General features: G+C 43.8%; 1 protein-coding gene across 1 annotated transcript; it reads right to left on the bottom strand.

The window, feature by feature from the left end:
- Nucleotides 1-1876: 1876 nt before the first annotated feature.
- LOC126336336 (larval cuticle protein A2B-like) lies at nucleotides 1877-20695 on the bottom strand. The gene is made up of 2 exons (XM_049999901.1): nucleotides 20656-20695; nucleotides 1877-2611 (listed from the first exon to the last, which is right to left on the bottom strand). The coding sequence occupies exons 1-2, from the start codon at nucleotides 20665-20667 to the stop codon at nucleotides 2027-2029; spliced, it is 597 nt and encodes a 198-aa protein (XP_049855858.1). The 5' UTR covers nucleotides 20668-20695; the 3' UTR covers nucleotides 1877-2026.
- Between the last annotated feature and the right edge of the window lie 1092 nt (nucleotides 20696-21787).

Below are 21787 nucleotides of genomic sequence, written 5' to 3'. Positions count from 1 at the left end.
TACCATTCACCCTCTGTATGCAGTGTACTCATCTCCCCGAGTGCAAGTCAGCTACCCCTTTTACTTGCTTTGTTTTAAAGGTCCGTCTTGATGACACAAGACGGATCTGTAAAATAAAGTGTCAAAATACGATAATCGACTCATTTTCACACTTTATGTCTTCAATTCAAAAATGGTTCAAATGGCTCAGAGCACTATGGGACTTAACATCTTTGGTCATCAGTCCCCTAGAACTTAGAACTACTTAAACCTAACTAACCTAAGGACATCACACACATCCATGCCCGATGCAGGATTAGAACCTGGGACCGTAGCAGTCACGCGGTTCCGGACAGAGCGCCGTAACCGCGAGACCACCGCGGCCGGCTGTCTTCAATTGATTATCTCTTTAACTATAACCACAACCCACGAGCCTAAGGAACGTCTAACCTTCAATCTTCTAATTACACTTCTCACTGTACGTTCTTCAACTTTCAATGAATGTGCAATACGTCTCTTTAAGATTTCCTCAATGGTTCGCCATCTATTTCTTTTTCAGCATATGTAGGTGTCCTGAAAAGTAAAACCTCCGTCTGTCATGTGAAACATGTGTGTTTCTAAACAAAATATGCCTTATTAACGTTCTACATCTTTATTCTTTTTATCACATCTTTATTTCTTAACATAGTCACCCTGGTGACAAACACGTTTCTCAACGAGAGTCCAGTTTGTTGATAACGTTGACGGAGCCACAACTTCATCTATGCTTGCGCTGCTTCATCACCAGCAAAGAGAAGTCCGCGAAGGTGTTCTTTAAGACTTTCCGTTTTCTGAGGGTCTCGCATTACGGTGTATAGTTTATGGTTGTGCCTTTAGGTACGAATTCAAAATGCAACACACCTTGAATATCCCAGAACACTCTGAACATCACTTTGTCTGCTGATGGCATGTTCTTCAACATTTTTGGCATTGGTGACCATTTGCGACGGAACACCGTCCAACTTTCTTATTTTCGATGTCAAAATGATGAACTCAGCTTTCATGACCTGTAGGAATATTTTACGTAATCCATCACTCCAACATTCAAAACGCAAAAGAAATTGTTGAAATATGTCCAGTATCCTCTATTTCGTGTCAGGAATGTACAAAGTTTTCTGTAACACAGTTCTGCAATGATGGCTTGTACGGGCTCTTGTGATATGCCACACTTACCTGAGAACTGTGTCTGCGTTATCCGATGGTCTCCTCTGATGGTTTCATGAACCCGATTCCGATGATTCTCGCCGATTGCCGTAAGCGAGCGTGCAGTCCGAGCTCTGTCACCCACGTTTAGTTAGCACCTTCGCTTCTTTCACTACAAGTACCAGCAACCCAATGTCATACATTACCAAAGTCGATATAGACATCTCCTTACACAGCTTTCATTCTTCTATGGATTTCAACTGGGGGTACGTTGTCCTCAGTCAGAATTTGGATTACAACACGGTGTTTGACACGCGCCGACATACGTTACGTGCCTGCCACGCTACAATTTGCAGCCCTCTGGAGGCAAGTGTGCAAACATTAAGGATAAAGATGCAGAATGTTATTGACTCTTGTTTTATTTAAGAGGATTTAAGAGTTTTTACATAAAAAATTCAGAGGCATTACTTTTCAGTACACACTCGTATATAGATATGTAAATACGTGTAAAATACAAAACAAAACACATTTAGCGTGCAATTACCATAAACCAAAATTATAATTTTATTTTTTTAAAAAATAAGTATATATCTCACCAGTTACACTGTATCATTTCGATTCGGTGTATTTTAAACCTGTTGGCTATAGAGCGAGACGACTGTACCACTAACAGCCGAACATGAACTATCAGACAACGGGAATGAAACAGGAAACGTAATGGTTACAAGGCCTTTATTTATGTACAAAAATTAGCAATACATTGACCACAAGCACTTTTTGTAGAAGACTTACATCTGGATGCCAACGTGAATGGTTAAGGTTAATGAGAGGTAAGGGAATGACTTTGGTATATGCTACGAAGCACTCAACCCAGAAGGGCTTTGCCGTATATCAGACGGCCGTACCCGTAGCCGCTGTACGCCAGTGCGGGTACAGCTACAGGGGCGGCGACGATGGCGGGGGCGGCGTAGGCAGCCCTGGCGTAGCCGTAGCCCAAGTTGGCACCGTAGGACAGCGAGGGGGCGGCCACGACGACGGGGCCGGCAGCAGCGACAGCGGGGTGGACGCCGGCTTCCTTGTGCACGACGGCGTTGAAGCCGTTGACGGGATCGGCAGAGTAGTCGACGGTGCGGGTGGAGCCGTCGGGTTCGGCCAGGCTGTAGCTGCCCTGGACGACGTCTCCACTGCGGCTCTCGTGCTGGGCCTTGGAGTCACCGGTGATGGCGTCGTTCACACTGTAGTTGAAGCTGTACTCCGGGTGTGGGTCGTACTCCGCAGCGACCACGGCGGGGGCGGCAGCGGCGATGGCCACTGGCGCCGCGCGGATGGAGGGGGCGGCGAATGCCAGCGGGGCGGCGGCGATCGAGGGAGCAGCGTAGGTGGTGGCAAAGGCAGGCGCTGACAGGTAGCCGGCGTGCGTCGCAGCCGCCGCGGCCAACAAAACTAACACCTGCAGAGGAAGAAGGTGGCTTGTCAACAACTCTGCCAATTCCTACCTCTCTCGTTTAAAGGAATATCACGTTATATATGTTTTTTCCGTCCGCCTTGCTGCTAAACACTGCTTTTCATGATTTTTTTGTTTATAGATGACGCTGTCGTCAACCCAAAGCTTGGTTTGAACAACGTAGTGCTTCGCTAGGCACTGTCCTATTAGAGGCCAGTCGGCTGTATCAGAGATTTCCAGACGTGAAAGAAGTGATATGAGGCCGATAAAAATAATTTAGTTGCAATAGGCTCCACAGCCATGTTAAACTTCTTGAGATCAATAACTTTCCTGCATCGATTGGTACTCATTTCAAATCCATGTTTATTTCAAGTACTGCGACATTTCGGCTCTGTAAGCATTCTGAAATAAAATTTTTAGCCTGTTAAGTACACTCGTTTTGGGTTACAGTCATTTTCATGGTCAGTCCGTTGTTGGCCGTGCTTGAAAACTGCAGCCTTGGTATTATGTGCAGTATAAACAGTAGCACGCAATCGCGCCATTTACAATTGATAAATTTTGAATAGTAAAAAGGCGTGGCTGTGTGTTACTGCTTATACTAAACATATTATCACGGCTACAGCTTTCAAGCCTGGCCAACCGTAGACTGCAAATGAAAATCACTTTAGCCCAAAACACATATATACGTAACTGGTTAAACATTTTACGTGAGAATGGTTACACAGTTCAAATTTGGTGTGCAAAAAAATAAATGCAATGAAAATGAATAACATTTGACGAAGGAAACTTATTCCTTTCAAGCAGTCAAAACCCTAGTATTAATAGAGGATCGAATCTTAGAGCTTTGATTCCACACTCAGACACATTTTTTTGTAATGGATGTTTAAAACATAGTGAGAGTTGTTTACATGGATTAGACTGCTGAGAAGAATGCGTGCCTCACGAGTACATAAGTCCGTCGGGTGTGTATTGTGACGTGCTCCGGAGCTCTGAAAATATTTTCGTATATGCAGCTGTGGCAACATTGTAGTTGTGACACACCTGATAAGGCTAAACACATTAATCGCCACACTATTTAAGCATTCTGATACTGTCGGAACACGGCCATTCAATTTTTTAATTCGTTTATATCAATAGCTGCTTCTTCTTCACGTAGACACTCAGGTAATACATCACCAATGGTAAGGTTTATTCTTCCCGTTCTTCCTTACAATGGGTGTGTTACATCTGAATCCACATTCCTTTGCAATTTTTCTCTTGACGTTTGTGCTGAATATCAAAAGAAGAAAAATAAGATACAAGGTCAGAAACGGCCAACAGCGAAACACTGCATGGCTGAAAATGAAGTCTAATGGTATGGAAATAATTTTAGGACGGCCGGTAACACAGACCATGGGCATTCGCAGTTCGGTGAAGAGGGAACGGAAGGACTCTTTTACCCGGAACTTGCCACACCCCTCTCAGGGATCTTCTGACCTGCCTGGTGTAGTCCACCTATAAACCAATTATATTGTTACATAAGAGAGACGGCAATCAGCTATCAAAGCTTTTGAAAGACATATTACACTGAAAATCCCCCATGAACCATGTACCTTGCCGTTGGTGGGGAGGCTTGCGTGCCTCAGCGATACAGAAGGCCGTACCGTAGGTGCAACCACAACGGAGGGGTATCTGTTGAGAGGCCAGACAAACGTGTGGTTCCCGAAAAGGGGCAGCAGCGTTTTCAGTAGTTGCAAGGGCAATATTCTGGATGATTGACTGATCTGGCCTTGTACCACTAACCAAAACGACCTTGCTCTGCTGGTACTGCGAACGGCTGAAAGCCATGGGAAACTACAGCCGCAATTATTTCCGAGGGCATGCAGCTTTACTGTATGGTTAAATGATGATGGCGTCCTCTTGGGTAAAATATTCTGGAGGTAAAATAGTCCCTCATTCGGATCTCCGGGTGGGGACTACTCAGGAGGACGACGCCACCAGGAGAAAGAAAACTGGCAGTATACGGATCGGAGCGTGGAATGTCAGATCCCTTAATCGGGCAGGTAGGTTAGAAAATTTAAAAAAGGAAGTGGATGGTTAAAAGTTGGATGTAGTGGGAATTAGTGAAGTTCGGTGGCAGGAGGAGTAGGACTTCACGTCAGGTGAGTACAGGGTTTTAAGTACAAAATCAAATACGGGTACCGCATGAGTAGCTTTAATAATGAATAAAAATGTAGGTGCGCAGATAAGCTACCACAAACAATATAGTGAACGCATTATTGTAGCCAAGATAGACCGAATCCCACACCTAAAACAGTAGTACAAGTTTCTATGCCAACTAACTCCGCAGATGACGAAGAGACCGAAGAAATGTATGATGAAATAAAAGAAATTATTCAGATAGAGAAGGAAGACAAAAATTTTATACACATGAGGGACTGGAATTCGATAGAAGGAAACGGAAGAGAACGAAAAGTAGTAGGTGAATACTGAATAGGAGTAATGAATGAAAGATAAAGCCACCTAGTAGAATTTTACACAGAGACTAACTTAATCATAGTTAACACTTGCTTTAAGAATAATGAATGAAGGTTGTTAACGTGGAAGAGGCCTAGAGACACTGGAAGGTTTAAGATAGATTAAATAATGGTTAGAAAGATATTTCGGAACCAGGTATTAAATTGCAGGACATTTACAGAGACAGATGTGGATTCTGGCCACAATCTACTGGTTATGAACTGAAGATTAAAACTGAAGAAACTGCAAAAAGGTAGGAATTTGAGGAGATGGGACCTGGATAAACAAAGACCAGAGGTTTTAGAGAGTTTCAGAGAGAGCATTAGGAAACGATTGACAAGAACTGGAGAAAGAAGTATAGTAGAAGAAGAGAAATGGGCAGCTTTGGAAGATGAAATATTGAAGGCAGCAGAGGACGAGGGCTACTACAAATCCTTAGGTAACAGAAGAGAAACTGAATTTAATTCGTGAAAGGAGAAAATATGAAAATGCAGTAAATGAAGAGGGCAAAAAGGAATACAAACGTCTCAAAAATGAGATCGACAGGAAGTGCAAAATAGCTAAGCAGGGATGGCTAGAGGACAAATGTAAGGATGTACAGGCTTATCTCACGAGTGGTAAGACAGATACTGCCTACAGGAAAATTAAAGAGACCTTTGGAGAAAAGAGAACCACTTGCATGAATATCAAGAGCTCAGAAGGAAAATCAGTTATAAGCAAAGCAGGGAAGTCAGAAAGGTGGAAGGAATATATAGAGTGTCTATACAAGAGCGATTTACTTGAGAGCAATATAATGCAAATGGAAGAGGACGTAGATGAAGATGAAATGCGTGATATGATACTGCGTGAAGAGCTTGATAGAGCACTGAAAGACGTAAGTCGAAACAAGGCCTCGGGAATTGACAACATTCCATTAGAACTACTGATAGCCTTGGGACAAGCAGCCCTGACAAAACTCTACCATCTGGTGAGCAAGATGTATGAGACTAGCGAAATACCCTTAGACTTCAAGAAGAATATAATAATTCAAATCCCAAAGAAAGCAGGCGTTGACAGGTGTGAAAATTTCCGAACTATCAGTTTAATAAGTCACAGCTGCAAAATACTAACACGAATTCCTTACAGACGAATAGAAAGACTGATAAAAGCCGCCCTCGGTGAAGATCAGTTTGGATTACGTAGAAATTATGCAACACCTGAGACAAAACTGACCCTGCGAATTATGTTAGAAGACAGATTAAGGAAAGGTAAACCTACTTTTCTAGGATTTGTAGAGATTTTGACAATATTGAGTGGAATACTCTCTTTCACACTCTGTAGGTGGCAAGGATCAAATACAGGGAGCGACAGGCTATTTACAATTTGTACAGAAAACAGATGGCAGTTTTAAGAGTCGACGGCCATGAAAGGGTGCAGTGGTTGGGAAGGGCGTGAGACAGCGTTGTAGCCTATCCCCGATATTATTCAATCTGCAAGCAGTAAAGGAAACAAAAGAAAAATTCTGAGTAGGAACTAAAGCCCATGGAGGAGAAATAAAAACTGAGGTTTGCCAATAACATTGTAATTCTGTCAAGGACGGCAGAGGATCTGGAAGAGCAGTTGAACGGAATGGATAGTGTCTTGAAAGGAGGATATAAAATGTACATTAACAAAGGCAGTGAGGTCGAATTAAATCAGGTGTTGCTGAGGGAATTAGATTAGGAAATAAGACACATAAAGTAGTAGATGAGTTTTGCTTTTTGGAAGCAAAGTAACTGATGATGGTCGAAGTAGAGAGGTTATAAAATGTGGACTGGCTTTGGCAAGGAAAGCGTTTCTGAAGAAAAGAAAATTGTTAACACCGAGTATAGATTTAAGTGTCAGGAAGTCTTTCCTGAAAGTATTTGTATGGAGTGTAGCCATATATGGAAGTGAAACATGGATGATAAATAGTTTAGACAAGAGGGGAATAGAAGCTTTGGAAATGTGGTGCTACAGAAGAATATTGAAGATTAGATGGGAAGATCACGTAACTAATGATGAGGTACTGAATAGAAGTGGGGAGAAGAGGAATTTGTGGTACAACTTGACTAGCAGAAGGGATCGGATGGCAGGACATGCTATGAGGCTTCAAGGGATCACCTATTTAGTAATGGAGAGCAGCATGGAGAGTAAAAATCGTAGAGGGAGACCAAGAGATGAATTATACACTAAGCATATTCAGAAGAACGTAGGCTGCAGTGGGAACTGGGAGACGGAGAACTTGCGCAGGATAGAGTAGCATGGAGAGCTGCATCAAACCCGTCTCTGAACTGTAGACCACAACAACAACAACATTACACTGCAGTGCCAAAGACACTGGTACAGGCACGCGTATTCAATACAGAGATATATAAACAGGCAGAATACGGCGCTGCGCTTGGCAACACCTACATAGGACAACAAGTTTCTGGGGCAGTTGTTAGTTCGGGTGCTGCTGCTACAATGGCAGGTTATCAAGATTTGGCAACAACTACATAAGACAACAAGTTTCTGGGGCAGTTGTTAGTTCGGCTGATGCTGCTACAACGGTAGGTTATCAAGATTTAAGTAAGTTTGAACGTGGGGTTATAGTGGGCTCACAAGCGGTGGAACACAGCATCTCCGAGGTAGCGATGATGTAGGAATTTTCTCGTACGACCATTTCACCTGTGTATCGTGCACATCAGGAATCCGCTAAAACATCAAATCTCCAACATCGCTGGGGCCGGAAAAAATCCTGAAAGAATGGTTCAAAGTGACGGAAGTGCAACCCCTCCGCAGCTTGCCGCAGATTTCAGTGCTGGGCCATCGACAAGTCTCGGCATCCGAAACATCCAACGAAACATCATCGATATGGGCGGTTGGAGCAGAAGTCTTGTACTTGTATCTTTGATCATTACACGACACGAGGCTTGACGCCACGCCTGGGCCCGTCAACATCGACATAGGACTGTTGATCACTGGAGATATGTTTCCTGGTCGGACGAGTCTCATTTCAGTTGTATCGAGCGGATGGACGTGTACGGGTATGGAGACAGCCTCATGAATGCATGGACCGTGCATGTCAGCAGGGGACTGTCCAAGCTGATGGAGGCTCAGTAATGGTTTGGGGCATGTGCAGCTGGAGTGATCTGAGATCTCTGACACGTCTACATACGTCTCTGACAGGTGACACGTACGTAAGCACCCTGTCTGATCACCTGCATCCGTTCATGTATATTGTGCATTACGAAGGACTTTGGCAATTCCAGCAGGACGATGCGACGACCCATACGTCCAGAATTGCTACAGAGTGACTCCAGGAACACTCTTATGAGTTTAAACACTTCCGATACCCACCAAACTCCCCAGACGTGAACATTATTGAGCATGTCTGGGATGCCTTGCAACGTGCTGTTCAGAAGAGATCTCCACCCCCTCGTACCCTTACGGGTTTATGGACAGGATAAACAGGATTCGTGGTGTCAGTTCCCTCCTAGTGACTGGAGTCTTATAAGGGAAACACGGCAAGTGCCATAACCCGATTTCCCAGAAACTTCGCTCAGTGGAAGAGAAGTCATAATACGGGAACACATGTCTCGGCTTATCCGTAGATACTCGATCGCTTCTGAGAAAATGCCAGTCAAATTTTTCTTTTTAGCGCTCGACAAGCGCAGCCCAACTGGTTGCTAACATGGCGATGTCTAACTTTCGCGTCCTGTGTACGGAAACTGATTATCGTTTTTATTTATTTTATTTTAATTTTACATTTATCTCCTCATGTAGAATGTTATAACACGGATGTTTCTTATCATGTTCGGGGATACAAGGGTGTTATACTCGTATTGTTTGTAAAATTACAACTGAGTTTCACAATAACTGTTATCCATTCATTATATAATATATGTGTTATGGTATTTTCAGGGGTTAAAATCTTTTTAAATTATCGTGTTCTTATACTTTGTAAAATCAGTTCTTAATTATTATAATGTATTCTTATGTTTATTCTTCAGGATGATATGGTTCATTCCCTTGGATAACACCGAGCGTAAAAACGTTCGAAACACAAAAATTCCGAACAATGAGCGCATCACGAAAAGGTAGATTTCCCACATCGACAGTTCTTCGAACGGATCTTACTCGGCAAACAAGTGGCGTTAACACTGCTGAAGATTTTACTCCTTGGCAATATCAGCGGGGAAACACGCATAACGGACCACTTTACAGAAATCTGACAGTTGCTATTGATTATGAATCAAGATACACCACAAGAATTCCACCAAAAACAATTAAAACAATTTCAAATAAACCTTCCACTCATTTTCTGTCTGTATTCTTTTTAATTCATTCATCATATAATTGGCAGACGAATAAGGGCAACGCTATTTCAGTATAGATCAGAAAAATTTCGTGTATTAGTCTTCTATGGACATGGGTAGGTAAATGAAAAACAAAAATGAAAAGAAATAATAATAATCGGGCTTCGAACACGGAGCACATAAGTGTGAAGCCGCGACGCTGACCACTGTGCCACCTGTTCGGCTGAGCGACTCACTTGCTAGAAGGCATATCAAGGATCTCGAAAACTTTGACCCTCGTTTTCTCAGAAACGATCGAGTATTATGGATAAGCTAAGACGCGTGTTCGCTTATTTTGACCCATCTTCCATTGAGCGTTTTTCTGTAAAATCAGTTTCAGACACTTGGCGTCTCCTCCTAGTGAGCGCAGTGGGGTAATGCAAAACCACCAAATTTACGTGATCCAATCACGTTGATGTGACCACTGCCTATGTGCTACGTCAACGTATAAAGACCACTCACACACTGGCAGATAGGTACGAAAACTCTCTTACAATTCGCTTAACACTTCATGGATCCAAGCTGCTGGCAAGAATAATGTACACTTCTGTACTTCTGGAAAAGAAAACTGAGGATCTATTAGACGGCGATCTCTTTGGCTTTAGGAAAGGTTAAGGCGTCAGAGAGGCACTTCTAACTTTCCGTTTGACAATGGAAGCACGACTAAAAAAAAAGACACGCTCATAGGATTTGTAGGCATACAAAAATCGTTCGAGAATGTGAAACGATGCAAAATGTTTTAAATTCTGAGAGAATTAGTAGTAAGTTAGGGGGAAAGACAAGTGACAAATAATATTTGCAAAAGCCAAGAGGAAATAATAAGAACGAAATGCTCGGATTAGAAAGGCTGTAAAAGAGGGATACAGTCTACATCTACATTTACATCTACATTTATACTCCGCAAGCCACTCAGCGGTGTGTGGCGGAGGGCACTTTACGTGCCACTGTCATTACCTCCCTTTCCTGTTCCAGTCGCGTATGATTCGCGGGAAGAGCGACTGCCGGAAAGCCTCCATGCACGCTCGAATCTCTCTAATTTTACATTCGTGATCTCCTCGGGAGGTATAAGTAGGGCGAAGCAATATGTTCGATACCTCATCCAGAAACGCACCCTCTCGAAACCTGGACAGCAAGCTACACCGCGATGCAGAGCGCCTCTCTTGCAGAGTCTGCCACTTGAGTTTGCTAAACATCTACATAACGCTATCACGCTTACCAAATAACCCTGTGACGAAACTGCCGCTCTTCTTTGGATCTTCTCTATCTCCTCTGTCAACCGGACCTGGTACGGATCCCACATTGATGAGCAGTACTCAACTATAGTTCTAACGAGTGTTTTGTAAGCCACCTCCTTTGTTGCTAGACTACATTTTCTAAGGACTCTCCCAATGAATCTCAACCTGGCACCCGCCTTACCAGCATTTAATTTATATGATCATATATAATTTTATATGATCATTCCCCTCTGTCAGAGACAGCAAAGGACTTGGAAGAGCAGTTGAACGGAATGGAAAGTGTCATGAAAGGAGGATATAAGATAAACATCAACAAAAGCAAAACGTGGACAGTGGAATGTAGTCGAATTAAGTGGGGTGATGCTGAGGGAATTAGATTAGGAAATGAGACACTTAAAGTAGTAAAGGAGTTTTGATATTTGGGGAAAAAAATAACTGATGATGGTCGAAGTAGAGAGGATATAAAATGTAGACTGGCAATGGCAAGGAAAGCGTTTCTAAAGAATAGAAATTCGTTAACATCGAGTATAGATTTAAGTGTCAGGAACTCGTTTCTGAAAGTATTTGTATGGAGTGTAGCCATGTATGGAAGTGAAACATGGACGATAAATAGTTTGGACAAGAAGAGAATAGAAGCTTTCGAAACGTGGTGCTACAGAAGAATGCTGAAGATTAGATGGGTAGGTCTTGAATAAGATTGGTGAGAAGAGGAATTTGTGGCACAACTTGACAACAAGAAGGGACCGGTTGGTAGGACATGTTCTGAGGCATCAGGAGATCACAAATTTAGCGTTGGAGGGTAGCGTGTAGGGTAAAAATCGTAGAGGGAGACCAGGAGATGAATACACTAAGCAGATTGAGAAGGATGTAGGTTGCAGTAAGTACTGGGAGATGAAGAAGTCTGCGCAGGATAGAGTAGCATGGAGAGCTGCATCAAACCAGTCTCAGGACTGAAGACCACAACAACAACAACACATTTCACTTCAAATCGTTCCGCACGCATACTCCCAGATATTTTGCAGAAGTAACTGCAACTTTCTATGTATTCGCAATACATTACATTTGTCTATGTTAAGGGCCAGTTGCCACTCTCTGCACCAAGTGCCTATCCGCTGCGCATCTTCCTGCATTTCGCTGCAATTTTCTAATGCTGCAACTTCTCTGTATACTACAGGATCATCTGCGAAAAGCCGCATGGAACTTCCGACGCTGTCTACTAGGTCATTTATATATATTGTGAAAAGCAATGGTCCAATGACACTCCCCTGTGGCACGCCAGAGGTTACTTTAATATCTGTAGGCGTCTCTCCATTGAGAACAACATGCTGTGTTCTGTTTGCTAAAAAGTCTTCAATCCAGCCACACAGCTGGTCTGATATTCCATAGGCTCTTACTTTGTTTATCAGGCGACAGTGCGGAACTGTATCGAACGCCTTCTGGAAGTCAAGGAAAATAGCATCTACCTGGGAGCCGGTATCTAAAATTTTCTGGGCCTCATGAACAAATAAAGCGAGTTGGGTCTCACACGATCACTGTTTCCGGAATCCATGTTGATTCCTACTGAGTAGATTCTAGGTTTCCAGAAATGACATGATACTCGAGCAAAAAACATGTTCTAAAATTCTACAACAGATCGATGTCAGAGATATAGGTCTATAGTTTTGCGCATCTGCTCGACGACCCTTCTTGAAGACTGGGACTACCTATGCTCTTTTCCAATCATTTGGACCATTCCGTTCCTCTAGAGACACGGCTGTTAGAAGGGGGGCAAGTTCTTTCGCGCACTCTGTGTAGAATCGAACTGGCATCCCGTCTGGTCCAGTGGACTTTCCTCTGTTGAGTGATTTCAGTTGCTTTTCTATTCTTGTACACTTATTTCGATGTCAGCCATTTTTTTGTTCGTGCGAGAATTTAGAGTAGGAACTACAGTGCAGTCTTCCTCTGTGAAACAGCTTTGAAAAAAGGTGTTTAGTATTTCAGCTTTACGCCTGTCATCCTCTCTTTCAATGCCATTACCATCCCAGTCTTTCACCCCTACTGTTTCATCTGTATATCTACGAAGCAATGACCGAAATAGAATAAAGGTTGAAGAATGGGATTACAATTCCGGGTGACAGGGTATCAATGATGAGATTCACTGATACACTGCTGTCCTAAGTCAAAGTGAAGAGGAATTACAGGATCTTTTGAACCTAGCTTTGACTTGTCTGCTTAATCCATTACTTTCAGCAAATTTAATCAGTAAATGCGCTGGCTGAAGCAAGTTACTTTAAACGCCCACAATCACGCGCGCTCGAAGGTGGCTGTCGTTTTACGGCAACATATTGGGAACGACACTTTTCTGACCTGTAGCTTCTATCGTGCACTGACCTCATTATGAGGCTGTTTTCCTCCACCCTGCACAGCATGCCATCTTCATGATCGGAGTGTATCACAATTGCCGGTGTTTACACAAGTGTGAGGTCCTTGGTTCATTGTTTGCAAAGGAATCCTTTGCTATTGCTAACGACTCACTGTTCCCTGCCGCCGTTGGATAAGCAGCTGCAGCAGCAAGTCGTATACTCCTAGCTTACTTATTTGTTACATAGTTTAATTCTTAATTTCTTTGCGTGTTTTTGGGTACTTGCATTGTTTAATTCATATATTTCTGGCGTATTATAGTATTTGAGAGTTGTAGCATCGCGTTTTAGTACCTGAATAGTGTAAATTCGTGTAGTCGTCTGTCTTCCGTTTTTGTTTAGAACGGCCAGTGTCGGTTGGTCACAGCCAGTGTGTTCCCTGCCGCCGTTGGGTAAGCAGCTGCAGCAGCAAGTCGTATACCCCTAGCTTACTTATTTGTTACATAGTTTAATTCTTAATTTCTTTGCGTGTTTTTGGGTACTTGCATTGTTTAATTCATATATTTCGGGCGTATTGTGGTATTTGAGACTTGTAGCATAGTTCTTTAGTGTTTACTTGGAAGATTATTACTTAAATTGCGTGTGAGTTTCGTATAGGAGGTGTAATTTCGAGTTTTAGTTACTGTAATCGTAAATTCAGGCAGATTGTAGCGCAGTCGTTAGGCATTTGTACAGGTTAGTTGATACATTCTTTGCGTGTTTCTCTTGCGTTATCTAGGCACGGACTCGTGTTTCAGTAACTGTTGTTCAACATCGATTAGAATTGACAGGGACTGCGATTGCTGTGTTCGGATGAGGGCTGAGTTGGCATCCCTTCGCTCACAGCTGCAAGCGGCGCTGACTTCGGTCGCGCAGCTTGAGGCTGTTGCCAATGGGCACTACTGTGGGGAGCCGGACTCGGGTATCACGGGGATGTCAACCTCGTCCCGTCTGTCCCCAGACCGGTCTGCCCCTGTAGTTGCCCCAGTTGCTGCCTGCAGTGGGGCTGAGCCCTCGCCTGTGGTTGATTGGGAGGTCGTTCCAAGGCGTGGCAGGCAGCGAAAGACGACCCCGGAGGCTGATCAGAAAGCCTCCCCGGTGCGTATGACAAACAGGTTTCAGGCACTGTCTCTGGCTGAGCCACATGCAGCTGCCTGCCCTGTTTCAGAGGACCATTCTCAGCCTTCAAGGTCCGGGCAATCGCAGAGGGTGGGCTTATTGGTAGTTGGGAGCTCAATGTTAGGCGCGTAATGGGGCCCCTTAGGGATATGGCGGCTAAGGAGGGGAAGAAATCCAGTGTGCGCTCCGTGTACATTCCGGAAGGAGTCATTCCTGATGTGGAAAGGGTCCTTCCGGATGCCATGAAGAGCACAGGGTGCAGCCAGCTGCAGGTGGTGGCACATGTCGGCACTAATGACGTGTGTCGCTTTGGATCTGAGGAAATTCTCTCTGGATTCTAGCGGCTATCTGATTTGGTGAAGGCTGCCTACGAGATGAAGGCAGAGCTCACCATCTGCGGCATCGTTGACAGAACCGACTGCTGACCTTTGGTGCAGAGCCGGGTGGAGGGTCTGAATCAGAGGCTCAGACGGTTTTGCGACCGTGTTGGCTGCGCCATAGGGTGGTGGGGTTTCGGGTTCCGCTGAAAAGGTCAGGAGTTCACTACACTCAGCTGGCGGCTACACGGGTAGCGGAGGCTGTGTGGCGTGGACTGGGCGATTTTTTTAGGTTAGAAGGCCTCGGGAAAGTACGGGGTGGGCTGCAATGTCAAAGGGTGCAAGGAAAATACAGGATGTGCTTGGATCAAGGAACAGTCGGAATTGTAGTTGTAATTTGTTGTAGTTGTGCTGGAAACGTCCCTGAGCTTCAAGCGCTAATAGAAAGCACAGAAGCTGATATCGTTATAGGTAGAGAAAGCTGGCTAAAGCCTGAAATAAGTTCTGCAGAAATTTTTAAGAAGTCTCAGGAGGTGTTCAGGAAAGATAGATTAGGCAGAATTGGTGGTGGAGTGTTTGTGTCTGTCAGTAGTGGTTTATCTTGTAGTGAAGTCGAAGTAGATACTCCGTGCGAATTGGTATAGGTGGAGGTTATACTTAACAGCCGAACTAAGTTAATAATTGGCTCCTTCTACCGACCTCCAGACTCCGATGATACAGTTGCGGAACAGTTCAGAGAAAGTTTGAGTCTCGTAGTAAATAAATACCCCACTCATACGGTTATAGTTGGTGGGGACTTCAACCTTCCCTCGATATGTTGGCAAAAATACTTGTTCAAAACCGGTGGTAGGCAGAAAACATCTTTCGAGATTGTCCAAAATGCTTTCTCCGAAAATTATTTCGAGCAGTTAGTCCACGAACCCTCTTAGCCACAAACAATCCAGAGCTGATAGAGAGCATGGTGACTGATACAGGAATTAGTGATCACAAGGTCGTTGTAGCTAGGTTCAATACCGTTTCTTCCAAATCCATCAGAAACAAACGCAAAATAATTTTATTCAAAAAAGCGGACAAATTGTCACTAGAAGCCTTCCTAAAAGACAATCTCCATTCCTTCCGAACTGACTATGCAAATGTAGACGAGATGTGGCTCAAATTCAAAGATATAGTAGCAACAGCAATTGAGAGATTTATACCTCATAAATTGGTAAGAGATGGAACGGATCCCCCGTGGTACACAAAACAGGTCCGAACGCTGTTGCAGAGGCAACGGAAAAAGCATGCGAAGTTCAGAAGAACTCGAAATCCCGAAGATTGGCTAAAATTTACAGACGCGCCAAATTTGGCACGGACGTCAATGCTAGATGCCTTTAATAGGTTCCAGAACGAAACATTGTCTCGAAATTTGGTAGAAAATCCGAAGAAATTCTGGTCGTATGTAAAGTACACAAGCGGCAAGACGCAGTCAATACCTTCGCTGCGCAGTGCCAATGGTACTGTTACCGACGACTGTGCCGCTAAAGCGGAGTTATTGAACGCAGTTTTCCGAAATTCCTTCACCAGGGAAGACGAATGGAATATTCCAGAATTTGAAACACGAACATCTGCTAGCATGAGTTTCTTAGAAGTAGATACCTTAGGGGTTGCGAAGCAACTCAAATCGCTTGATACCGGCAAGTCTTCAGGTCCAGACTGTATACCGATTAGGTTCCTTTCAGATTACGCTAATACAATAGCTCCCTACTTAGCACTCATATACAACCGCTCGCTCACCGATAGATCTGTACCTACAGATTGGAACATTGCGCAGGTTGCACCAGTGTTTAAGAAGGGTAGTAGGAGTAATCCATCTAACTACAGACCTATATCATTGACGTCGGTTTGCAGTAGGGTTTTGGAGCATATACTGTATTCAAACATTATGAATCACCTCGAAGGGAACGATCTATTGATACGTAATCAGCATGGCTTCAAAAAACATCGCTCTTGTGCAACGCAGCTAATTCTTTATTCGCACGAAATAATGGTCGCTATCGGCAGGGGATCTTAAGTTGATTCCGTATTTCTAGATTTCCGGAAAGCTTTTGACACCGTTCCTCACAAGCGACTTCTAATCAAGCTGCGGGCCTATGGGGTATCGTCTCAGCTGTGCGACTGGATTCAAGATTTCCTGTCAGGAAGGTCGCAGTTCGTAGTAATAGACGGCAAATCATCGAGTAAAACTGAAGTGATATCAGGTGTTCCCCAGGAAAGCGTCCTGGGACCTCTGCTGTTCCTGATCTATATAAATGACCTGGGTGACAATCTGAGCAGTTCTCTTAGGTTGTTCGCAGATGACGCTGTAATTTACCGTCTAGTAAGGTCATCCGAAGACCAGTATCAGTTGCAAAGCGATTTAGAAAAGATTGCTGTATGGTGTGGCAGGTGGCAGTTGACGCTAAGTAAAGAAAAGTGTGAGGTGATCCACTTGAGTTCCAAAAGAAATCCGTTGGAATTCGATTACTCGATAAATAGTACAATTCTCAAGGCTGTCAATTCAACTAAGTACCTGGGTGTTAAAATTACGAACAACTTCAGTTGGAAAGACCACATAGATAATATTGTGGGGAAGGCGAGCCAAAGGTAGCGTTTCATTGGCAGGACACTTAGAAGATGCAACAAGTCCACTAAAGAGACAGCTTACACTACACTTGTTCGTCCTCTGTTAGAATATTGCTGCGCGGTGTGGGATCCTTACCAGGTGGGCTTGACGGAGGACATCGAAAGGGAGCAAAAAAGGGCAGCTCGTTTTGGTTCAAATGGCTCTGAGCACTATGGGACTCAACATCTTACGTCATAAGTCCCCTAGAACTTAGAACTACTTAAACCTAACTAACCTAAGGGCATTACACACACCCATGCCCGAGACAGGATTCGAACCTGCGACCGTAGCAGCCCCGCGGCTCCGGACTGCAGAGCTCGTTTTGTATTATCGCGTAACAGGGGAGAGAGTGTGGCAGATATGATACGCGAATTGGGATGGAAGTCATTACAGCAAAGACGTTTTTCGTCGCGGCGAGATCTTTTTATGAAATTTCAGTCACCAACTTTCTCTTCCGAATGCGAAAATATTTTGTTGAGCCCAACCTATATAGGTAGGAATGATCATCAAAATAAAAGAAGAGAAATCAGAGCTCTAACAGAAAGGTTTAGGTGTTCGTTTTTCCCGCGCGCTGTTAGGGAGTGGAATAGTAGAGAGATAGTATGATTGTGGTTCGATGAACCTTCTGCCAAGCACTTAAATGTGATTTGCAGAGTAGTCATGTAGGTGTAGATGTAAAAGGGTTGCCAAAAATGTGTTTCTCTCAGCAGTGCATACAACTATTTTGATCTTATGTTCTGTTTTCCTGATCTGTATTATACCCTTCATACAACGTACTAGCACTTAGTTTTGGTGTTATTTTATCCATGCTCGAGCTTGTTGAACTCCGTGGCCGTTCGCTTTCTTCGCCTACAATATAATTTTAGATCTAGTAACTTCACTGCTGATAATTTTTTCTTTCCCTATTCACTAAAAACTATTCGTTTTTCAGATACGTGTGGAAACCCTAAAGTCAAAATTTACAGTACTGACACTGATATTAGAACAATAATGACATACGCTGCGCCTGTCGGATTATGCAGCTTCATTACGTGTCCGCCGCCTGTGGTCATACAACGCAAACCTCTACGAGTCATAAGGAATGTTCCACGGTAAACACGAACAGCTGATATGCACAATGTTGTACCGTGTCGACAGCCTCGCGGAGATTTTCCAGGAAACTATCCAAACGACTGTTCAGAGATACGAGATACCAGAACAACCCCTTCATCCTAAGTGTGGGAATCTACCATCACAACCGGAAGTGGAAGCATAATCTCCAAAAAACACTTTTTCTTAGGGACACTCACCTATCTATGGCACGCTTAAAGTAAACACTCAGACAACGCGATATCGGCGAGCCCCTGCATCACAGCAGATCAGACTCGCATAGCTAGCTGCGTTCATACAGCCCGCAAAGTAGCATCGTCAGGGGAGCCCGTCACACTTAAACTCAAACAAAAACCGCACGACATTCAACACCGAGCGTCCGATTTTGCGATCAAAACTGGCTGTATGATCTTGACTTTGGCATGTTACAGGTACGCTGACGCTGGCACGAGAGATATCATCGGTCATTAAAAAAAATTGTTCAAATGTCTCTGAGCACTATGGGACTTAACTACTGTTGTCATAAGTCCCCTAGAACTTAGAACTACTTAAACCTAACTAACCTAAGGACATCACACAACACCCAGCCATCACGAGGCAGAGAAAATCCCTGACCCCGCCGGGAGGTCATTAATAACTGTAACATGTCCGCTTCTAACACGTCCTTACACCCTTGTACCATGTATGGACTATCACTGTTGGCAGCAGGCTTGGTAGTCATCCAGACTGTCTACGGGCTTGCTTTTTTCCCACGGCCCTTGCCATGGCATTATTCCTTCCCCTACCCCCCGCCCCCCCTCACAATAACCCTAAAACCACTATTCTTCGACCGTTTTATGTCTGCTGCCCCTAAATGGGACCATGTAGTGGATGATCGAACCTAGATGTACGGACTTCAGAGTCGCACATCCTGCGTTTCCTCCATACAAATACAAACGCTTTCACGGCGGTGATAATAGAACTTTTGACATGTCATCGATTGATTAGAAAACAAGGTTTAACAAAATAGTGAATACATCTACATCTACTAGGATTCTGTGCAAACCACATTTAAGTGCCTGGCAGAGGCACAATAATCCTCTAATATTTCAGTCTCATACAGCCCGCAGAAAAAGCGAACACCTATATATTTCGGTACCCACTCTACTTTCCCTCATTTTATTATGATGATCGTTTCTTCTTATGCAGGTCGGCGTCAACAAAATATTTTCGCATTCAGAGGAGAGAGTTGGTGATTGAAATTTCTTGAGAAGATCCAGCCGCAACGAAAGACGCATTTGTATTAATGATGTCCACCCAAAATATTTTACCATTTCAGCGACCCTCTCTCCCCTATTTCACGATAATACCAAACGTTCTGCCCTTATTTGAACTTTCTCGATGTACTCCGTCAGTCCTATACGGCAAGGGTCCCACACCGCGCAGCAGTATTCTAAAAGACGAATGACTACCGTAGTGTAGGTAGTATCTTTAGTAGTTCTCTTCCATTTTCTAAGTGCCCTGTCAATAAAACGCAGTCTTTGGTTAGCATTCCCCACAACATTTTCTATGTTTTCCTTCCATTCTAAGTTATTCGTGACTGTAATTCCTAGGTATTTCGTTGAATTTACGGCCTTTAGATTTGACTGATTTATTGTGTAACCGAAGTTTAACGAATTTCCTTTGTCACTCGTGTAGACGACCTCACACTTTTCGTTATTTAGGGCCAATTGCAAAGTTTTGCAGCATACAGATATCTTTTTGCAGTTTCTTTTGATCTTCTGATGACTTTAATAATCGATAAACAACAGCATCATCTGCAAACAACCTAAGTCGGCTGAACAGATTGTCTCCTAAATCCTCTATATAGCTAAGGAACAGCAAATTGCCTATGTCACTACTTTGGGGAACGTCAGAAGTCACTTGACGACTTGCCGTCATTTGGTACGAGCTGTGACCTCTCTGACAGGGAATCACGAATCTAGTCACATAACTGAGACGATATTCCATAAGCACACAATTCCACTACAAGCCGCTCGTGTGCCACAGTGTCAAAAGCCTTCTGGAAATCTAGAAAAGCGTAATCAGTTTGCAATTCCTTGTCATTAGCACTCAACATTTCGCGTGAATAAAGAGCTAGTTTTGTTTCACAAGAACGATGTTTTCTAAATCCCTATTGACTGTGTGTCAATAGACCGTTCTCTTAGAGATAATTCATAATGTTCGAACACAATATGTGTTCCACAGTCCTGTTGCATACCAACGTTAATGATACGGGCCTATAATTTAGTGGATTACCCCTACTAGCTTTCTTGAATATTGGTGAGACCCGCGTAACTTTCCAGTCTTTGGGTACCGATCTTTCATCCAGCGAACGGTTGTATATGATTGTTAAGTATGGAACTATACTTCAAAAATGAATATGGTTTGGCGACTGCAGTACAGACAGGTACGCTTACCTGTGGGACCATGATGGTGGGGCTCTTGTGTCAACGGTAGGCGCACAGTGACGAAAGATACGGCGTCCAGGGCTTATATACTGCACCTCCATCTCGGTGGGCCCCACCGCCACAGCTTTTCACGCCACGGCTGCCCACAACATCTTAAGGGTCACATGCGGAATAATTTAGCAGCTGGGACAGACGGAGAGCTCAGCAGCACGCAACAGGCTCGTTCCCTAACATGAGCTCTTACGCAAATACGTTTCGACGAGTTCGATGTCCCTGGAAGTGTACAGTATCTGTCACTGCAGACAGAGACGTTACAAGGCGCCGTTAGGTTTAGAACAGAACACAACTCAGAATGGAACGGGTTTCGTGTCACGAACCGATACTTGCCAGTAGCCAGTTTATGTGTAGTAAATGCGTTAGGTCTGGCTGAGGTGCTTGTCAGTAGCGAGACGCCTGCTGTGAGTCTCAGCGATTGCTATTACATAAGCTCCTCTAGATGTGAGAACTTGTAGCTTTGAGTATCTTTGCAGGACACTAAGAGTGAGAACGAAACGATCCAGTACCAGATCATCTCGTCTCCTTCAACTTATGTGGCCATAAGTTAGGCCTCTTTGACGCTAAAGATAATTACACCTACTCATTGCGTTATTACATGCTGTATTTTTCAGGCCACAGATAATTGGGTTAGGTCCCATCAGTGGGCTCAGGAAAGAAAGTTACGTCATCGTTAACAGTGTTGCCACGTCCTCCGAATCTTCGGAAGATCTTCCGATTTTTTGATTATTCCACAAAATACGGAATTTTATGTAAATCGTCCAAAATTTTTGTGATTTTCCTGATATTTTGAGTAAATCTTCCGAAATTTTCCAATCTTCCTTCATCGATAGTATATGCTGCTACATGACGCATACCTATCAATTCCATCCACAATGAGACATTACGTTAATTACTGCTGTATATGGACTCAAATGCCGGCGAAGCCAGCTGATGTTTTCAAAGTTACGCCGATTCAACAAAGGAGCATACGAGCAACAAAGCGCGTGCAAGGCATTGGGCAGTTCCTAGCTGTGCCACCAGATGACACCATCAGCTTGTGCAAAGTAGTGCAGTGCTGTGCTTGTTTAGATATGCGTTTGAAGTC

This window comes from Schistocerca gregaria, chromosome 2, assembly GCF_023897955.1.
Source record: "Schistocerca gregaria isolate iqSchGreg1 chromosome 2, iqSchGreg1.2, whole genome shotgun sequence".
Classification (NCBI taxonomy): domain Eukaryota; kingdom Metazoa; phylum Arthropoda; class Insecta; order Orthoptera; family Acrididae; genus Schistocerca; species Schistocerca gregaria.
Note: the sequence above shows the minus strand (reverse complement) of the source record. Positions and strands in the feature narration are given on the sequence as shown.